We start from the raw sequence: 23030 nt of genomic DNA, 5'->3' as shown, positions 1-23030 counted from the left end.
TCTTGAGAGAGCTCTAACTAGGACTGCTTCCATTCCTTCTGTTTTCTCATGTCAAATCTGCATATCAGTAAGTGGCTCCCCTGACATCTGTGGCCTGAGGATCCTGGGATACCTGTAATGTCTTGAGAGAGCTCTAACTAGGACTGCTTCCATTCCTTCTGTTTTCTCATGTCAAATCTGCTTATCAGTAAGTGGCTCCCCTGACATCTGTGGCCTGAGGATCCTGGGATACCTGTAAGTGGAGATGTGCACTAAGTATTTGGTAGATTGAATAAATACCATGTCTCACACATATCCAACATATTTTTGCCAAATGCATGTCAGCCCTACCATGATAATGAAATACCACTTTACTTTAAATGTTGTTACTTTACATTTACTTTAAATGACTTCATAATGGCTTTGAATATAATCAATGGCTACTAAGGGAAAGATAACACTAGTCATATGTGAGAGGTCCTTAAGACCATTTGATGCTAAAAAATATGTGTCTTCACACTTGAAAAGGCTGGGGAAATATGACTATTCATTCATTCAAAATATGTATTGAGTACCTACTGTAGGCCTCGCACTGTTCTAGAAGCTGGGAATAGAGCACCAAGAATATAGTCGTTGTCTTCATGGAGATTATTTTCTAGTGAGAGGAGGCAAAGAACAAGGAAAAACATTAAACAAGATAATTTTAGAGACAAGTAAGTGCAGTGGAGTAAATAAAACAGAGCAATGTAATAGAGGGAAAGCCTCCTGAGAATATGATAACTGAATTAGGAGAAGAGGGTTACATGCTGAGAGAACAGCAAAGGCAAAAGCCTTGAGATAGGAATGGATTTGACATGTCTGGGAAAGAGAAAGGAAGCTTAGATCTTGGTTGGTGGGGTGTGGAGTTGGTACTAGGTGAGGTTTAGGAAGTAAGCAGGGGCTTACACTTGCGGTAATTGTAGGCCATGGTGAGGTGTTTGATTTTATTCAAAATGCAGTGGGAAGCCATTACACTGGAGTGACATGATCAGATTTGTAATTTACACAGTTTGCTTGGCTGCTGTGTGGAGAACCAAGTACAGAAGAGCATGAGTGGTCCCAGAAATATCTGTGAAGAGTCGTTAGCTGCAGTCCAAACCAATGTTAGTGTCTTGGACTACAATGTGGCAGTGACATGGAGGGAAAGCAGGAGGATTTGCAATCTGTCTTGGAAGTAGAAACAGCAGGATTTGCTGATAGCCTGAATGTAGGTGGGGAGCTAAAGGAGGAATCAAGGAATCACTATTTTAAGGTCTTGCTCAAGTCCTGCCTTCACAGTGAAACTTTCCCAGCCATTCTAACCCACTTTTGTCTCTCCTTTTGGTGCAACAGTTGTTTGTTGAGCTCATAATACATGCAAGGCATGGTACCAGGTGCTTAGGATACATTAATGAACAAAACAAAGATCCCTGCCCCTGTGGAGGTTATATTCTGTCCTGTACTACTTCTATATCTATGCCTGCAATTTATACTAAATTTCATGTGTCTTTGTATTAGTCTCTAGTTGTTTTGGATGTATTGTTTTTGTTTTCTAGTCATCTTAAGGACCAGGGACCCCACTTTTTAATTTACCATAATGTCTTACCTTAGTGATGATGAAGCAAAAGTAACAACAAAAATATGGGTTTTTTCACAGATAACTTGTTTATAGGTGTGCCTGCTTTAAGTAAATTTGTGAAAATCCAAAACTGCAATTCAGATCATTGGAAAGACCATCATTTTTCCATTAAAAAAGGATTATTTACTCACTCAAGAGTTACTTTAAATAACAGACACCCCGCCCCTATGAATGTAGCTAAAAGTTTGTCAACAGAGGTCATAGTCAATTTAAAATTAATCCAAAATAGAGACAAAGAAGTTGAAATTTAGAATTGTAAGTAAAAAAGAAAATAATTTCTGATTTAAGCACTTCCATTTTCTAAATTTACAATTATAAATGGATTCTCTAACCTCACATTCATCCTGGCAAGGAAAAGTAACCATTTGAATATACAGGAAAATTGGCTTCTGGTTATGGCTTTCTGAATATGTCTTAAAATATTTTTTTAAAAAATCATGGTTTTATGTTTTGCAAAGAAGACTGACCCTCCTTATAAACACTCATAGAATATTGACTGCTTTTTGAAACTTCTTATAATAATGTTAGCATTGAGGTGTTATTGCTAGTGTAATGTTCTGTCTAATACAGCCATCCTGTGGGTTAATTAAGCTTTTGAGGACTATCCCAGTATTCCAATGGCCATTTATAACTTTGTTTCTATGGAAAATGCTTCTGAGTTTTAGAATACGACCTTTAAAACCAAGGTTAGGAACACACCCTATTTATAAGGGGTCCTCTTTAAACTTGTTTCTGTAATTTTCACAATTCATGTACTCTCTAAAGATGATCATAATTATCAGTGGAAAATAAAATCTTTAATCAGATAGTATCAGCACAGTCCTTATAATAAAAACACAGATGCTATTCCCTTTACCTCATTCATTCATTCAACATATTTATTGAATGCCTTTTCTGGGCAGGGCACTAGGAAAACAGCAGTAAATGAAGTCTAGTCTCTAACCCAGAACAGCTTAGAGCTCACTGGGAAAGAAGACACATGCACAAATAATACACAATTGAATATCTTAAGTACAGTAATAGAGATGTAAATGGAATGTATTGCAAATTCAGAGAAAAACCAGATACTTTCTTTTTAGGGAAGAGGGAGGGCCTCCTGGAAGAGATGGCATTTAAAATGCCCCTTGAAAATGGAGAGAATTTGAAAGGGGACAGAAAGGGAAAAGCATCCTGGGGGGCATGACAGGATGAACAAAATGATAGAACTAAGAAATGTTCTCATCATAAAGAAATGATAAACTTTTGCAATGATAAATTTGCTGACTACCCTGATTTGATCATTACACATTGTATAAATGTATTAAAATATAACTCTGCACCCCATAAATATGTACAAACAATACTTTTCAATTAAAAAATAAATAATTTATTTTAAAAGAGGAACTAAGAAAGTGTATACATACAAGAACCAACTAGTGCTTCAAGCAGTGAACATTTCTGGAGGAATTACCAGGTGTAAGATGCTGCCTAAGGGGCCAGAGACAGAAAAAAAATAAGATGTGGGCCTCGTGCTTGAGGGAGAATTCAGTTTAACAAACAAATCTTATAAAGCATAAGTGAGAAAACAGTTTTCAGTTAAATTTGAGAATGGTGGTGGATGCTGAACTGAGGTGCTGGAACTGGATTCCAAAGAGATGGCTTTGGTAATGATAATAAAGCTTATCATTTACTAAATCCTTCAATGTTCTAGGCACTGTGGTAAGAACTTACATGCATTATTTCCTCCAGGTCTCCTCAGGAGATATGATTACTGGTTTGTTCCTACTAATCAGCTGAGAAAATTGGGGCTTAACAAGTCTATTAATTCATGTAATGTGTTGCCCAGCTGGTAAGTAGTGGAATAGAGATTTGAACAGGTGTATTGGATTTCAGAGGCTGAAACTAAGGGGAGCCATGGAAGACGTTTGAATAGGAAAATGATTGATTTGAGCTACTCGTCTTAAGAATTCAGTTGACTACAGGGGGAATATAATGATTAAAGGATTATGCTAGGGAACAGCTAATGAGGACCTAAATGAAGTTAATGGTAATGGGTATGAAAAGGGGAAGGAGATGACAGATGTCATAAAGATAACTAGCTTGATTCAGGGGCAAAGAAGAAGGAAAAGTCAAATACATCTTCAGGTTTTAGAGTCTGTATAACTGGAGGACTCATGGTGCCAGGCAGTGTAATAAACACCACCAGAGGAGGAAGGTCTTTGGGGGAGTAAAGAGAAGGGGTGGGGGCAGGAAGTCTGGGATGACTAGTTTAATTTTGTGCAAGTTGAAGTTGAAGTGCCAGTGGGATACAGGTGCGAGGGGTCCAGTATGTGGCTGCAAATACTAAAGTCAAGCTTGGAAAAGAAGCAATTTAGACAAGGGATAGTTTTCTACCCATGGTACAAAGGTCAAGGAGGACTGATAAAGGCCTTCAAAACCATGGTTTTATTAGGCTAGAGAAATCAGAAGCCAGATTACAGGGTTTATGAAGTGAAGAGATAGTAAAAAGGTGAAAAAAGAAAGTGAAGGCTTCTCTAAAAGAGTTAAAATTTAAGGGAAAGTAGTTGGTAGACTGAAAAGCTAACAGTATTGAAGCAAGTTTTCTGTTTTCCTTAAGAATGAAATGACTGAAGAAACAAGGTGATTGACAAAGTCTTGGAGAGGGTCAGGATGCATTTACTTGAGGTGACCAGTTAGTGGGAGTAAGGCATGCCTGGTGCTCCTTAAGGTACATCTAAACTCTTCCCATCCTTTAGACAACCCTTAAATGTCACCTCTCTGCTGAGACTTTATCTCTCCCATAGTTTCCCCCACAAAGGCTTAAATGTTTCTTATCCCATTCTTCTACTGCTCTTAGTGCATACACACACCATGGACCAGTGGCTCTCAAACAGCATGCTTCAGGTCACCTGGGGGACTTGTTAAAACACAGATTGCTAGGCCCCACCCCCAGAGTTTGTGATTCTGAAGATCTGGGGTGGGACCTGGGAATTTGCTTTTCTAACAAGTTCTCAGGTGATGTGATGCTGCTAATCTGGGACCACACTTTGTATACTATTGAACTAAACTAAGAATATGAGAGGTACACATAAAGAGCTTGGGAGTTTGAAAATGCATTAGTGTGCCAGACCCAGAAATGTTCTAGAAAAATACTTCAAGAATCAGTCATGATTTAAGGGTAGGCAAAAACGAACGGATTATTTTGTCTAGCTCCATGAAAGAAAAATACTTTGAAGGAGGCATTAATGTAATCTCCACTGAGCAGAGAGGTTTCTTATGGAAGGTCTATTACATATAAAGATTTTTTCAAAAATCTGAAAACCACAGCAGTAACTATAATTTTATTTTAACCACGAAGAACTAAATATTATATGAGCAATAAGTGCACAATTGTTATTTGGAAGAAAATAAGTATAGAGCTAGCATACTATGTTCCATTTAAAGTGTTATTTTGTTATTATTTGTAATTTAGCTGAGATCAATGGGCCTGGATAAATGCACCATTTCTAAGGACTGGTATTATAATTACCATTTCGTTTGGTGCATCTAATTATTCACTTGGGTTTACCTGTCCCTGATAATTACCATGCAAATCTGACATAAGCAGATATACTAAATCTCTGAATTTGGATAAGCATAATTTGTTCTGTACGTCACTAAAATAAGTGTTGGCTGTAGTTAGCAAATGTGCTAAATTGCATTACCAAAGGTGCATAATCCTTCCTGACATTTGCAAACATCAGTCATTTCAAGTTTCTTTCACTCAGTCAAATGCCCACTAAGCTAAGTCATCAGTATCAATGACAATCGGTTTAATATAAGCAAAACAACCAGTTGCAGCCACACTGTGTAACATGGACATGTCAAGAGCTTTATTCTGATCATGTGGTCAAATGCCACTAGATGGAGAGTGAAATTATTTAGGTATGGGAGTAAATACTGTATCATTTTAGTTCCATGCCTACACAACTGTTACTTTCACCATAATAAATAACTAAAATTAGGTTTTTTGAGTTAAGATGTATAAATATTCCTATTAATGTTATCAATATCAAATTGTCATCTGCCTTAGTCTTTTTGAGTTATATGCTTCGAATCTTTATTTAAAACCTAAAAATACACAGGAAAGGAAACAAATACTTCAGGCCTAATGGTATACAAATGAATTATTCTGGACTAACAATGTAAATAAAGTTCATTTTGAAAACCAATTTCTTTTTGAAATAAAAAGCAACTTCAAAATAAAGATTTAGTTGCCCACCTAGAAAAAAAAAGCAATCCCTTGAAATCTAAGTGATAGTGAAAATTCCAAATTTTTATAGTAAGTAGATATTTTGAGAGGATTGAGTTGCTTTGTTGGGAAGAAGAGAAAGGTGTCATATTTCTTGATTTCATTTTTACCATGGCAGAGTGGTAGTTTCTGAGTAGCTGGGAGATACTCAGAAAAATTACATGAAAGAAAGTAACTTGTCAGTCTTTTAGGATATATTTGGTTCGGTGTCGTCAGAAGGTAGTCTGCCCTCTCCCTGGAATCAGGTTGCAAACACTATCCTCAATAGTAATTAGAGCTAAGCGGGCAATTACAGGACGTATGATTTGTTCAGACGCACTGCCTGCCGGCTGTTTCCTAGCACCACATTTCACAGGAGCACCAGGTTGAAATGATGGAATATTTATCTGTAAATGTAAGACCTCTTACAGTGCTCAAATGCAGAAGTGATTGTGGACTGTAATCTTAAAAACGAAGGTAAGCACTGCTGACTGATCAGCATTTACACCTCAGGGAACTTTTTCATGTAGTATGTGATAAAAATATAAAACAATTCAATCAATTTCAAAAAAAAGAGAAAAATATCAAAATTAGGACAAACAGAATCTGCTAATTTTGTGACTCTCCTGTCCAATATTATTTTGGTTTTCCTAACCTGTTTGTATTTAAATTGTACTATTGAGTCACTTCACTAAATATAATGAAGATGTGACTGATTTCCTGCATTTTCTTTCTTTATGAGCTATTGTTCTTTTTTCTTTGAAAGTTTATGTCAGAATAACTACTAGGTAAAAAGGAGATTCATGTTTAGTCCAAGTATGTTAAAAACCCTCTCTCCTTTTTCTCTTCTCTTCAGAAAGTATATATTAAGCTGATGATTGTACATGTCCAAGAGTCCACATTCAGATTGACAGAATAGTGGCTGGAAGCTTGTCATAAAATATAGTGACATGAGTGATTTGTACTCTTGTCACATGATTTTTATGATAGGCATGTTTCAAGTTTTAATATTCCATCTAGTTCAAGTTAAGACTCGACATCATGTTTTTTAGACCCTTGAGCATAGAAATCTCTCTGGAAACCAGTTAGTTTAGCTCTTCAGGATGGAGTATTGTCTGTTATAAGGGTAGGTGTATGCTGTATGTATATAACAGGTACTTATGAAATTCTCAGTCCTATTTTCCTGTTATCACTTTGTTTTTTGCCACCTAAGAAATCATTTTTATTTCAATTTTGAGATCAGTGAAACATGAATAAATGTCACTATCAGGAAAGGGCTGAGAAACTCTTGGCACTAGGAAGATGTTTTTATCTCATAGTCCCCAGTGGGATTTCAAGTGGTTTGGAAAATATTGAAAGAGCTTCTACTTCTTTTATTCTTCTTCATAGGTGGATTAGAGGTGTAAATAGTGAAGATTCAGTGGGTTTTTGCAAAAAAATGAGTAGGTTAAAGCCAAAGTGCATTGATTTTTCCAAGGTTCTTAAGACTCCCGTGATGTGTGAACTCTTAGCAGACAATGTTGTTCAGTGTAGTTATTACAATAGACCTAGTACCTGATTTTGGAAGAAGTTTTTTTCTAGTGCTAGGTCCATCATTGGCTTCATTTTGTATGTTTGCTTTGTCATGGAATTACTTATCCCTGAGCATCACTTTTTTCATCAGAAAAAACAATGAATGATCATAAGCCATGTAATATAATAAATAGAAGACTATTTATTATATACAAAATATATGTAAAAAGGCTACTTAATATATGTGAAATCACCCTGTGCTCTCCAGTGAAAAGGTATAGTATTGTGTAACCTAGGACACGATGATGAATTTCTATAAAAATGTACCATAAAATTCTATGGTGTATTTAAGTTCTATGGTGCATTTAAATAAGTCCTGACTTGTTTACTCTATCACAAGTATAGCAAATACCATTGTGGGAGCATCTATAAAAACAATCCTCAGTTGTTGCAACTGACATATCTACTTGGAACATAACCAGAGATTTGGCCTAATTTAATTGTTATATCTTGTCACAGAGTCAATCAAACTTGTCCTGATAATAATCTTGCTATTCGTCTTTTGATTTATAAAAGCAAATATTGAAAACAAAATTAATATCTACTTGGAACATAACCAGAGATTTGGCCTAATTTAATTGTTATATCTTGTCACAGAGTCAAACTTGTCCTGATAATAATCTTGCTATTCGTCTTCTGATTTATAAAAGCAAATATTGAAAACAAAATTAATATAATGCACCTGCAAAACAAGGCAGATGACAAATTTTATGAGTGCTTTTTATTTCCCTGGCAGTATTGTGGTAGGAGACAGAGATGAGACAGACAGACATACAGGCACACACACAGACAAAGAGACAGACAGAGATGGAGAGATGCCAGAGACAGGAGAGATGAGAGAAGCAGAAAAGACAGATGGGTGAGAGAGAAGGAGACTAGGGAGATAAAAAGAGGGACACGAGAATGACAGAGAAAAGAGGTGTTAGAGAAAAAGACACAGAGACACAAGTTGATCAAAGTTTGGAAATATGTAAAGATTGTGCAATTTTGGATTTTTTTTACGTTTTCTTTAACTGGAAACATGTTTTGTCAAATGAAATACATTGAGCACCAGGTCCATTTTTATGAATTGTTTACTTTCCATTGGTGTCTTTTTAAAAAGGGGAGCTTAAAAAGGCTGTTTGATGTCCAAGAAGAGACCAAGACTCAAAACAAGTGTTCTAAAAGAAAAATCTTTCCATTCCTTTGTTACAATATAAAACAGATCATTGAAAAAGAACATAATAAATCTGTGATTAAATTCTCTACTTTCAATGGGACTCCTTATTAAAAAATCATGGTGGCTTTGACTTTTGGTGTTCATTGAGGGAGTAAGAGAGAATCATTAGGGAAACCAAGAAGAAATTCCATGTGAGGAATATTATTCACCTTCTGAAAAGAAGAGCCTGCCATTTGCAACAACATGGATAAAACTGGGGGACATTTTGTTAAGTAAAATATACCAGACACAGAAAGAAAAATGCTGCATGACCTCTTTTATATGTGGAATCTAAAAAAAAAAAAATCAAATACTGTACCTAGAACAAGTGAGGCGGGCATAGGGGCATAGAGAGATGTGGCCAAAGGATACAAAGTTGCAGTTATGTAGAATGAATAATGAATATATCTAGAGATATAAAATATAGCATGAGGACTATAGTTAATATTGTATTGTATACTGGAATCTGAGAGTAGATTTTAAGTGCTCTTACCACAAAAGAAAAAGAAAAAGGTAACTATGTGAGATAATGGATATTTTAAATTGCTTACCTGTAGTAATCTTTTCACTATGCATATGTATATCAAAACATCACATCGTACACCTTAAATTTATATAACGGTGCTTCAAAAAGTTCATAGAAAAATAGAATTAAAAGATAATGTAAATCTTTCCATGAACATTTTGAAGATTCTTCATATATATGAGAATTGTAAAATAAAAACTTCAAAGTCAGTATACTACAAGAGTAAACTAGATGCACAGGGACAAGGGCAATCATTTATCGTGAATCACTTCCATGGCATGAAATCCTTGGGTATTCATTGGAGGGCCTTATCTGATGCTGTTTTGCAGATCACTAGTGCCCCAGAAACTGCCTGTATGACTGAAAAAAGTAACATCAATTTCTAGGATGTCAGGACAATGGCAGATTTCTAAGAAGCCAGGCCAGGGATTGGCCCACTCTGTTAAATACTCACTGAAGACTCTACAGTACAAGCATCCCCAGTGTCACAGGGCATTCCATGTTTCTCAGGATATGGGTGATATCACATTGCCTCCCAGTTGTTTGAAGAAGTAGACGCCCTACTTAACTAGGTTGTTCCTGTTCATGTAGTTTTTGCTCTGCTCTACTTCATTTTACTCGGATTTCTGCCACACAATGAAAAGACACAAGGGAAGAAAATCATTTTAGGAGCAAGATATTAGGAAATTCCAGATATGGAATTGGTGCTAGGTCTAGTCTAGTCTGCAAAACTAAGCCAAACTTACCACTTTAACTTACCTCTCCAAATCCCCCCTCACCCTTTTCTTCATCCTAGCCCCAATATCACCCCATGACTCACAATCTCTGCTCACCCATCTCTGCATGGCCAGATCATGTGTCCCATACCAGGTTTCCATAGGGTGGAACAGTGGGTTTCATGCTGCTAGCCCAGAAACAACCCTGCAGCCAGGTGGGCCATGTCTATTGCTCCTGGGTGAAAATAGCTTCTTTGCTGACAGAGGACAAGGAGTGACCTCTTCTATAATGTTCACCATCATTGTAATACTTCACTAGAATTTTTTCTGAATGCTGTATAGTTATTATATTTTATACTATAATTATTATTTTTATATTATAATTATTATTATTATTATGGTGGCCATGGGATACATTCTCAGAAAAGGGTTACAGCACTTTTAACTGTTTCTGTTTATTTACAAGTTGTGCTTTCTGGGAGTCTATTTTTTTTCTTATTATTAACATGGGTAACAGCTTTTGAATAACTTTGAAGTGTTTGGTTAATATTTAAGCTAAGGAAACTTTTTTTTTTTTTTCTACCAAGGTGGGAGTAGAGGGCACAAGCAGAGCAAATATTAACTCTGTTTCTTTAAACTGAGCAACCTGTGGAGTGGGGGTGGGGGGTATCTTTTTAAAAAGATAATTTACATAAACCGCTATTCTTTCACCCCCACCCTCCACCCCTTTTAGTTCTTAAATGACAACAAGCTAGACTTGAATGCAGGAACTAAAATTCTCTGAAACTAGGAAGCAAAGCCTTTTGTGTCCTGGAGCTAGAATTTAGAGCAGCAGCTGGGTGCACTGACCTCCAGAATTGCTTCCTGCAGCCCCTTCAGTCTCACCCTTTGTTCCAATGGCAGAGGAGAGGCCTAAAGACAGAGCCAGAGGTCTAACTGGACCTGCTGCTTTGATCTGCTCAAATGGAAGGTCAGTTGCCCGTTGCCTGGAAAAATGTATCAAAGTGTGTCTTTTCAGATAGCATTTTTGTTGCAATTCTGATAGTATTTGAGTATAAAAACCAACACAAATGTGAGTGTGCCTCCTACTAGGAGGCTATTTGAATTAGTTATATTGATCCAAACAGTATGGCTAAAAGCATAGTATTATGGGCTTTGTCGTTCTCTTTTTTCCCCATTGGGAATATTAAAATAATTATTTAAAAGGAGGTATTGCAATCAATCTTCTACTGTTCTATAAACTGGAAAGAAATGTTGGCTCTTGGCCACACTGGCTTTTCTTTCATTGAATTTCTTTCTTCCATTATTCATATTAATAAAACGTTAAAAATCATTTAAAAAATGAATAGTTTCTTTTAAATTTCAGTAAAAATAAAAAAGGAAAATACTAAATACTAGTCTAGTTAAATTCTCAAAGAGGGCGTTAAAAGAAAAGCTTTAGACAAATTAAATTTAACGGAATTTAATTGAACAAAACAATTCTTGAATTGGGAAGCCCCAAGAACCAGAAATAGGTTCAGGGAGACTCCAAGACTGTTGCAGGGCTGGATAGCATTTATGAACAGAAAAAGGAAAGTGACTTACAGAGAACAGAAGTGATGTACAGAAACAGCTGGATTGGTTACAGCTGGGCATTTGCCTTATATGAACCTGTGATTGGCCAAGACTTGGCTACTTGTTACAAGAGTAGGTTACAGACTGTTTACACATCAAGTTAGGTTATAGTTCACTATGCCCTGAGAAACCTTTAGGTCAAACTTAATTTAACAAAGGTAACAATTATAATATGTGATTCTTGTACATCTTTGATTGTACAGACTTAAATACTGGAAACTGTCCCTGGGGCAACAAGCTTTAGTTTTGGTTCTATCATCAGTCAAGTACCATGTGAATTAAGACTCCTAAATCCCATTTTTCTCATAGAAAATGAAGTGTCAACTCCTAAATTATGTTTACCACTAAAATTTTAAGAAATATTACTCCTCTAGAAATATTCAGTTACTTGAGAAACATAGGTGTTTCCTTTCCCAAGAAAATCTGTAATTTTAGGAAGATTTCTAAAATAAGTTATAGTCTACACTGCCATTAGGTCCCTTGTATGCTATAAAGGAAGAGCACATGGTTCCTTGGTTTGTAACAGAAAGAGGTTTCAGACCTCATAGAAGGGTCCTGATGCCATTGACGAGAGTCACTGGGCAAATGTAGCTCAGGACCATCTCCCTCGGTCTTTTTGCCAGAATATTTTGCCAGGCTCCTGTGACCTCCCAAACCATTCTTGACCTCAGACAATTTTAGTAAAGCCCTGTCTCGTGATAATTTTGGCTTCTCTAAACACTTAGTAATTTAGGAACTAAGCACATGACATTCCCTTTTGATAAGTCAGGTGTATTAAAAACTATTCTGAAAAACTTGAGAAAGCATTTTTAGAACCCAGTTTTCCCTTCTTTGAGTTTCCTTTCTTGCATGATCATGCTTAATACTAATGAGTTACAAGTTGAAAAACTATAACAAAGCAAAAATATTTTAAATTCAGCTTTAACCATTTAAATTTACTTAAATTCTGAAACTCTCAGATTTGTTCAATGCTGCTTTAAAAAAAGATTGCAACTAATGATGTAGGTCACATACCTAACCAAACTATAGTTTGTACTATACAGTAAATAAATCTTATCCATTTCTTAAAACACTTAAATATAAGAAACTCAGTACTTGGGCAAGATATTCAGGTATAAATGAATCACCACACAGCTGTGTGTATTCCGTTGACACAGTATCTGAAAAACCATCCATTGCATCTTAGTGAAAGAGTTATCATTTTGTGTAAAAGCTGGCACTTTACTACAAAACCCAAAGGATATTGTGGCTTAAAAACTGTCATGATGTGGCTTCATTGCTGTTTTTTGATGCAGCACTTCATTATTGCTTATAAACTTCCATGTGATGCTTAGAAAGATTTATTTTTAAAAGCAACATTCTGCCAGACTGCTGCTGTGGTGGCTGCTGTTGGAGCCCTTTGGAGGGAACCCTTAGCTGTCTTCAGGGATATTCAGGCACAGAATTGCCAGTTGTTAAAATTTTATAGATTCAGAGTTCTAGATACACATTTTTCTCTTTGGCATCGCTGGATTCTGTATCAGTCTCCTCTGTCCGCTTCCTAAATTCAGTGAGGAAGTGTCAGTATTAAAAGGAAATTTTATTTGCTCACAAATCGTTCTGAGCAAAATCAAGCTGTCAGTGGAAAAAAGAACTCAAAAAACATCATATTCATCCTAAAACTATACAAACTTGATGGAATTTGAAGATGTTCTTATAGGTGAATTTTGACTATATTTGTGAAAATATTTTGTTAAAATTAATAGCATTGACCACAAATTTCAAAATTTCTGTTTATATGTTAACATACATAAAAGCACACATATCATGAGTATACAGTTGAATGAATGTACACAAATATAACATACCTCTGTAACTGGCTCCCAGATCAAACAAAAAAAACATTTGCAGCACTCCGGAAGACCCTCTCATGTAGTCACTCCACCTCCCACCCCGTTCTACCCTTTCTACATGGACAGCCACTATCCTAACAGCATAGATTAGTTTGCCTGCTTTTGTTCTTTTTATAAATATCATATAGTTTGTACTCCTTTATTTTAGTTTTCTTTCTCAACATTTTGTTAGCAAGGTCTATTTGTTGATACATGTAATTATACATCATTTGTTCTCATTGCTATATTGCATCCTGTAAATGTTTTTTGTGTGAAGTTACCAAAATTATTTATTCTTTCTACTGTTGATGGGTTAATTGGGTAATTTCCAATTCTGGGCTGTTATAAATAGTATTGCTATGAGCATTCTAGCATATATTTCTTTAGATAAGGTACCTAAATACCTAAAAGTGGAATTGCTGGGTCATAGGGTAATGTGTTCAGCTTAAGCAGATATTGCCAAATAAATTTTCAAAGTTGCTGTAACAATTTTCATTTCAGTATAGAGTTCTAGTTGCTTCATATTCTTATGAACACTTCATCATCTCCATCTTTCTTCACCGTAGTCATTCTTGTGGGTGTGTAGTGGTGTGTCATCGTAGTTGTAATTCTCATATCCCTAATGACTAACGAAGTCAAGCACCTTGCTGTATTGTTTATTGGCCATTTTAATATCCACTTTTGTAAAGTGTCCATTCAAGTCTTTTACCCATTATTCTAGTTATCTGTAGGAGTTTTTTTATTCTAGATTCAAGTCCTTTGTCAAAATGTAAGAGTACACACACTGTGAATATCATCTCCCAGTCTGTGCGTTGCCTTTTCATTCCCTTGATGGTGTGTTATTTCTACATTCTTACTCTTAATAGAGTGTATTCATCAATGTTTTTCTTTTATGGTTAGCACCTTTTGTCTTCTATTTAAGAAATCTTTGCTTACTCCAAGGTCACAAAGTTTTTCTCTTTATTGTTTTACCTTCTAATCCAGAAACACTAGGAATACTTTAAAAAGTATTCTTCACCTGACACACGACCATTGTCGTATAAACTTCAGTTACTATGAGAGCCTAAAAAAGTTTCTCATTTAAATACATTCCATTTTCTCTATGCTTTTTGCTTATGCAGTTTCCTCCACCATTTTCTCATATCCACCTCTCCAAACACTAACCATTCCTCAAGGTTTATCTTAAGAAATATCTCATCCATAGAAACATTTACGAACCTAACTCCTAACCAGATGCAACTTATTTCTCTCTTGAACCTCTTTAACATTTTGTTGATAACATGTGATCCCTGACATATCCTGCCTTTTATGATAAATATTAATGGATTTAACTATTTATGTTCTCCTGAGATATGGCATTCTGTCAGTAATTAGTAACCACAGTAATTGAAGCTTATATGACACTGGCTGTGTGTCAGGCACAGGGTTAATTAAGCACTTTGCATAGAAAAATCTCAATTCTTTCTCCTACCAGTCCTATGGTATAGGTACTCTTATTTTCCCCAATTTATAGAAAAGAAAAATAGAGGTATAATGAAGTAAAATTACTTGTCCGAGTTCACACAAGAAAGCAGTAGAAACAGGAGTCATCAGCTGTCTGTCTGGTTAGTTGGTGCTTTTAACATGTGTGGGACAGTGTTGCCTGAAGAGCATGCCACAGTGTCATAGTTGTCCCAGAAGCTCCGTGGGGAGTCAAAAAGGCTTGATTCCATGCTCAAAAAATTGAGGGAAGAAATTATATGTGCCTAGATGTTCATAGAGCACATTAGTATAATAAAAGCTCTGAAATGTCCTACAGAAAAGAACCGTTTTAAACCTTGTTGAAGCCAGCATTTTCTAAATGTATTTGATGACAGGTTCTTTTTCATGTAACAATTCTACGAATAACCTACTGTGTGGAATAATGGCCTGAGCTTTAGAGTCAGACAAACAAGTGTTTAGACCCAGGCCCTGCCACATACTGAGTGATGTTAATCTCTCCAAACCTTACCTTTATCATCTATAAAATGGAGATAATAATACAAACCTCATAGAGTTGTATTATAATTTAATAAAATAGGGGACACAATCACTTAGCACAGTACCTAGCATGCAGGAGAATCTCAATAAATGGTAGTAGTTGTTATTATTTTCTTCTATTAAAAAGTAAAATAAATTCTGACTCAGTTTGTAATCTCTGCAGCTGTCAGCACTGTGCCTTGTTGGTTTTTTTAAGTATTTATTAAATTAAATAATATTATTTAAAGGGAGATTATTTTTAAACAAATATATTCTAGAAGCAGGTCTTATAGAACATTAAAAAGTCTTACATATTTTATTTATTTCAGTATCAGGTACAACATTAAGGTCCAATAAAAGTTTCAACTAATTCCCAGCTGTAAACTATACCTGTTTGGAAGTTCAACATTTTAAATCTCTTAGTTCGATAGTCAAATGCTCCTGTCTATAGCTGGAGAATGTGTCTATATACCTGGAGTGATTTCAGCTGTACAATTTGGTGACCATACCATAGTGGTAAAAGGCAGAATTCAGAAGTCAGATTGCTTGGGTTTGAATCCTGGCTCTTCCACGTATGAGCTAAATGAAGTTGGGCTTAACCTCTCTGTGCCTCAGTCTCTCATCTATAAAGTGGAGCTAATAACAGTACCTTGTTTTTTGGGTTATTATAAGCATTAAATGAGTTATACGTATATTTATATGTATATATATAAATGGGTATATACAGATGCATATACTTATACATCTATGTATGTACACTTATATGTGTATACAGATATGTACACACATAGGTAATGTGCTTAGGGTAGTGCCTGGTACATAGTATATCTATAAAAATTTTATCTCTGTTGTTATTGTATGACCTTTTCAGGAGCAAAATTCTTTATCAGTTTCATCCCCTGTTCACATAGTCACCTTTTAGTGGCAACGCTTAATGGTCTCTTGATAAATTATGTTCCTCACGTAGCAGACTGATGGAAGAATGGACATGCTCAGAGAAGTGGAGGAGGTGCTATGTTGGTAATTGTCCTGGTAAGGGGGAAAGATACACAGTATAAGGGGCAACAAAACTGGGAAAGCAACAAAAACAGAAAACTGAGTTTGTCAGAAAACCTGAAATGTCATTTATTTTAATTTCCTTTAAAAAATCTTTGGGAGTTCTATAATTGATATTGTCTCCTCCTAATAGATTTTTATAATATATTAAATGTTTTATCTCAGTACTCACTAAAGGGGACATTCATAATAACCTCATAAGAAGAAACTCTTCTGCAGAATATAGAATAGATATAGATTTGATTTGATTCTGCAAATGCTTCTTCATACAGATTTTCTGTGACTCTGTTGTATTCTCCCTTCAAAGAATGAGGTGTTTTGTTGGATTCTGATATGGTACATAAAGAAGAACCACTAGGGAGCCTCAAAGCTATAACTTAAATGGGCCTTCAAGATCATATTTCTAAAGGTCAAAGACTAAGACAATAATTCCAAGTGTTATCTGGCCCTCAAATGAGGTTTTATGGTAATGGATTATGACATAATTCGTTAGCATAATAAGGTACCTATTATGTTGCAGAGGCAGTTGGCTAAAATAATAGTTCTCTTTATAATCCTAGTGGTGAGTTGTCTTTCACATATTATTGGCTTCTTAGTCATAGATAAATACAACTTGTATTTTACCATTAAATGAAATTTATGGAAGAGGGTTAATTGCATTCTTATGGGAGGGTATATGGACACGTGGAATTTCCATGGTAAGAGTAGTGATTTAGATCTTTGGGGTATATGTATATGTGCTTGTGTGTGTGTGTATATATTACATTTTAGTACAGGGAGTTTGAGATATATATTTACACACGCAAACACACACACACACATTAAGTGATATAAAAAGCCTTATTATTAAACAAGGTAGAGCCCTTTTATAACTTTACTCTAGATATATATTTACACACGCAAACACACACACACACATTAAGTGATATAAAAAGCCTTATTAAACAAGGTAGAGCCCTTTTATAACTTTACTCATTATGATATATACCAGATTATAGCCTATGCCCTAAAACAGAGCTACGTATAGGAGATATTGTACGAAATATTGCCAAATAGTTTATACAAAAGTCAAAGATTGGTCCTGTCCCATGAGAATAGCAATGAAAAGGGTGTATAATACCACCCTTTTCATTGAAATTTCTGCTCATTATATTTTCAACCCCCTTTTTTATTTCTCAGCAAGTCATTGACTTTTAGAGAAAAATAAGCACTTTCTTTCAGGGTGCAATGCGTTTTGGCCAAATTTCTGCTTGTAACTACCACTGACTTTCAGGCACCCAGAGACGATGAGAGAGGCTTCCCAGCAGCAGCAGCAAAATCTCGAATAAGGTGACAGAGGGATCAAAGCATGAAACAACCTGTGCAAAAAAATGCACTTTACCCTCATTTATTTCCCATTTGCAAAAACTTCCTTTGAAGCAATCAGTCTTAGTGAAGCAGTATTAAAAAGCGGGTTTAAAAAGTGAAAATAGCAAGGTGGAGGTGAAGGAATTGATGAAAGCATAGTTTATATTTATTCAGAAGATCTACCAGTAGTTTAAAACAATCTGTGTTTAACATGGCAAATTGTCTGTCATTAAAATGCTAATGAAATGGTAAACAGCTGCTAAGGTTTTTATGCTAATGAATGGTGGCAGCTAAGTAGTTCTCCAGCCTTGTCTTTATTAGCATAGAGATTTGAATGGGTAAGGGGGATCGTTGTGCATTCTGACCTTTGTTGATGGAGCAATCTGTTTGTCAAGTTCCCTGTTGCATTCTATTTGATTTCAGTTTGTGAGTAACAAAGTGACGCTCCCCAGGCCCTCCAGGGCCATGTATTACACAGTGTTATGGGAAGCTACCATTGTGGGCGTAGAGAGAGAAGTTTGCTTCCTTCGAGAGACCCACAATAGCAAAATAATTACAAATTTGTTCATCGGGAAGCTTTAGGTACAATGATTCTGTTCATTCTCTTTGTGCTTTTTGTGGTTTAGCTTTAATAATTATAGAAATAATAAATTATAAAAGTCCATTGATCTATTATAAGAAATATCTCTATTTTTGTCAATTTAGCTAAGATTTTTAAAGCAAAGATTTTAAAATAGGTATTTTTTAAATATTTAAAATATTTTTAAATAAATATTTTAATAAGTGCCTCTTCAACATTTGATGTATTCATATAAATACATCATTTTGGATCTACAATCACAGAAGTTAGCAATAGATGTAACATTACCTAATTAGAAGAGTAATGTGTAATTAAATGCAGGGTGGTTATGCAAATGCCAGGGTCAGATCAGAGTATTTTCTTGGGCATCAGAAAAAAAATTACTGTTAGATCTATACTTCTACCTGATTTTTTTTTTTTGCTGAGTCCTACTTTATATTCCCTAAAGTATGGGGCTGACATGAAGACATGCCATTACAGATAAAATATTCAGGTGCCCTTCTTTTTTGTTGTTTTTTGTTTGTTTGTTTGTTTTTAGGATCAATGTAAATGAGGTATGAGAGTTAATTAAACACTATTACCAATAATGTTCTGGAATGATTTAAAATATGATTCAGGGCTTGTTAAGAAAATTGATTACTTAAAGTATCATTGAACTAGGAATTTTAACGATCTTAGGACACTGTGTAAGAGATCAGTGGAAATTTTAATATTTGGAGCATTTTTTAATACTGCTCTTTTGTCCTTGAAATCAGTAGGGAATTTTAGGCATATGATTATTGTGTGGTTCTATGCAGGCAGGACAGGAGAAATTGGAACCGTCATACACAGCTGGTAGTAATGTAAAATGGTTCAGCACCTTTCAAAAGAGTCTAGCAATTCCTCAAAAGTTTAAACCATATGATTACCATATGACTCAACAATTCCCCAAATTTTACTCCTAGGTGTATACCTGAGAGAACTGAAAATATATGTGCACACAAAAACTTGTAAATAGATGTTCAAAGTAGCATTATTTGTTATAGCCAAAAAAATGGAAACAATCCAAAAGCCCATCAACTGATGAATGGATGAGCAAAATGTGGAACATTCGTACAGAGAAATATTATTTAGCCTTAAAGATGAATAAAATTCTAACGTATGCTACAACATGGATAAACTTTGAAAGCATTATATCGAATGAAAAAAACCACACACAAAAATGACATATCGTATGATTTCATTTAAATGAAATGTCCAGAACAGACAAATCTATAGAAACAGAAAATAGATTAGTGGTTGCCAGGTGCTAGGGATGTTGGGAGGAAATGGAGAGTGCCCACTAATGGGTACTGGGTTTCTTTTAGGGGTCATGAAAATGTAAAATTGATTGTGATGATGGTTGTACAATTCTATGAATATGTTAAAACCCATTAAATTGTACACTTTAAGTGGGTAAATTGTCTGGTATGTGAGTTATATCTCAATAATGTGGTTATATTTAAAAAAAAAAAAAAGCCAGAGCCTGTCTCCCAGAGAGCCACCTGCACCAGCAGTTACTTATCTGCACTACCTGGAAGCTACAGGCTAAAGAAGAATGCTTATTACTACTGAAGAGCATTTTACACCTACTCATGCATTAAACCAGATGTCTAAAAGGAGGTGACAGCTGATATAACTGTTAAATGGGATAGTTGCTAAAATAATACAAAGCTTATTGGAAATGAAAGTTGAAGACAAAAATTCGAGTACCTGTTCCAACTACTCCCTGTCCCAGCCAATATAGTGTCCGCAGCCAGGCCATAATCAACCCTTTTAGATTGTCTAACTATCCAGTGTCTAGACTACCTATTTCCCTCAAAGTAAAGATACGTTTCAGTTTGTTTATTTTTTGGTTTGGGTTTGTTTTTTTTTAAGGGAACAAATTGAGTCATAACTTTCCTGAGAGCAGACAGTAACTATAGGAGTCCAAGTATTCTTCCTCTTGTAAAAACCCTATAATTATCTCTAATTTGCATAAAACATGCCTACTAGCCATTCAGTAACTCTGAATAGTAAACAGCATCTGGCTTCAAGAGGCTCCTCCCCTCTTCTCTCCTGCATTTTCGGCTAGTCAGAGGCAACAGCAATGGGCTGAACAAGGAGACGTTCTCATCCTGCCCCACCTGCCAGTAGGATCTGTGTTCTGTGTGTCTCGGCTGAGTCTGAGCAGACCTTGACCCTTGCCATAGAGAAGCCTTCTGTGTCACTGTCTTGAACAACGAGGAGGAAGATCCTTTTTAGTCATATTTACTACTCCTGTGACATTTGTGTACTTCCAATGTAACTCTGTTGCTCACAGGTTGCAGCTCAGCAGTCTTGTTTTTATACCATAGGTTTGGGAGGGAGATGAATGTGAGCGAGAGATTGAATTCATTTTTGTTTTGTTCTTGGCAGGCAGTACATGCCACACTACTACCCTTCCTGCTCTTGTGCGCACACCTACCCTGATGATGCAGCCTTCACTGGATATCAAACCATTTATGTCTTTTCCAGTGGACAGTAGCTCTGCTGTTGGGCTCTTTCCAAATTTTAACACAGTGAGTAAATGCATTTTTATTTTATCTGTGCCCTCCTGAATCTCTTTCTTTCATTACATTTGCAAATAAGCAATAGATGTAGCCTGTTTCCAAAGTATGTAATTTTAGACCATGTATTGGTTATGTTGCTCAGCTGTGCTATGGAAGATGATGCTTCACCCCTGGGAGTTAGTTCAAACAATAGCTAACATGTTTATTTCACAAATATTTCCACAGATGACTTTTCACCTGTTGCACTGCAAAATTTTGATATACTTTACAGTAGCTTTAGAACCTATATCATTTCTGGGATGCTGTTCACATACATGCTCAAGAACACAATTTAGAGATATCAAACCACATTGATTTTTCTCTTCTACTAGAAAGAAAAAAAATGACTGTAGGCTTTATCTCTCTGGGTGCATTTTTATTTGGGAGATATTTTAGATAAAATGTGACTGACACAAACAGAATTTTTATTTAGGGGCTGTGGTGAATTATGTGAATCTGACTGTTAGCAAAAAGAAAAAAAAACATTTAAAATCTACATATTAGTTATTTGCATTATACTTTGATATTCCCTTTAAAACATTTGATAAATATTAGTGAATTACCTATAATTACCAATGTTCTTCATTCAAGTCAGTTGACCTTCTTTTATCTGAATGAAAGACATTTTGCAGGTGTGCCAAGTGGAGCATGACATCTTTCAACAATAGAATTCAGCATAAGAATCAGTTTATAGCCAGATGCTAAACTTATAGTAAGAGAAAAATTTAGACAATTCAGGTGATTGCATGCTTTATGTCTGTTTGGTTGATAAATACTGTCGGATGGAGTATGATGGTCTACACAAATGAGACAGCGTTAAAATGCTGCCATTAAAAAAAAAGAAAAGAAAAGAATTGCATTATCAACACCACCAGACAGCAAGCATCTGAAATATTGCCAAATGTTTCCTTTTGCAAACTTATCTTCTGTATGAAGTGAAAACAACAGGAGGATTTCTCCTCAAGGGTTGTAAATAAAATCTGCAGACAGGCCTTCTGTTGGGGCTTAGTGTTGTAAGGTAATTAGGGGGTCAGGGATCAGCCAACTTTTTAAAGAGCACTGGCCTTGACTCACTGAGTAAACAGTTGAATGTTTTTGTCTTCTTTAGGTTTTTCAGAGATAAATAAAACAGTTTAAAAAATATAATAAAGAGGTATAAAAAGGTGAACGTTATTTCTAGTGCAGTGCAGCAGCTCAGTAAGAGAAATCACACCTGCCTTGGTTGCATTAACCTGTTGGGAGTGACCCTCCCAAAGCACCACATTGCACCGTTTTGTTTCAGAGAGCTTGAACTCAAGCACACCTATTCTATCCTCTACCAAAATGTGTGATAATTCAAACATAATTCAATTAAGAACTTCTTAGAACATTTACCAGCTATTTGTATTTTGATTAATGTGCATTTGGCAGACAGCATTTATAGCTACTACAGAAGTCCAGTTACTGTCAGGAAGCAGCACTGATAATACGAGTAGAAATAAATGTCTCCTGCTATGATTCACCTCTCTGTATTTTTATTTTAACATAAATAATATGTGAATACTTATTTTAAAGATTCAAATAAAATACTAGCATTCTAGCCAAAATAAGAAAGTCACTGTCCCTTCACTTAAAAAAATTGCTGTCAGCAACTGGTATCCACCCTTCCAGCCCCCTTCTAGAAGTATGTTATGTATATACCTAATAGGTCTTTTCACAACTGCAATGATATGATTAGATTCTTTCTTCAGTTATCAAAATGTCTTTCATATACCTCTTTGTTTTTAAGGGCTGTAAAGCAAAAGTGGAGAGAATACTTTCATAAAGATTTTTTTTTTAAGATGAAAATACAATTTCATAATGGCTTCTTAATGTTGTGTAGGGGTTTACAGATGCACTAATATGTCTTTTTGTTGGTTTGAGTAATTGTACATAGCAATTAATCTTATATTTCAGAAAACCCAAAGAATAATCCTATTAATAGATGTTCATTTTTTCCTTCTTGGGAGAAAACGTGTAATTTACAGATAAAAACACTGTTTCCAAGTGGGACCTTCTACCATCTAGTAAAAAAATAAATCTATAGGATCATTGGGTTTC

At 35.4% G+C, this 23030-nt stretch overlaps 1 protein-coding gene across 4 annotated transcripts in view; it reads left to right on the top strand.

The window, feature by feature from the left end:
- Positions 1-23030, top strand: part of ZNF385B (zinc finger protein 385B) — a 317580-nt gene that overhangs the window by 203546 nt on the left and 91004 nt on the right. For 2 of the 4 annotated variants that reach the window (XM_008570989.1, XM_008570990.1), the window contains one exon: positions 20779-20921. In XM_008570989.1, coding sequence (XP_008569211.1) covers positions 20779-20921 — 143 coding nt within the window. Of the gene's footprint in view, positions 1-10791; positions 10868-20778; positions 20922-23030 lie in introns of those variants that run through there. The other 2 variants (XM_008570991.1, XM_008570992.1) reach the window with 2 other exon arrangements.

Source organism: Galeopterus variegatus, unplaced genomic scaffold, assembly GCF_000696425.1.
Source record: "Galeopterus variegatus unplaced genomic scaffold, G_variegatus-3.0.2 Scaffold651, whole genome shotgun sequence".
NCBI lineage: Eukaryota > Metazoa > Chordata > Mammalia > Dermoptera > Cynocephalidae > Galeopterus > Galeopterus variegatus.
Note: the sequence above shows the minus strand (reverse complement) of the source record. Positions and strands in the feature narration are given on the sequence as shown.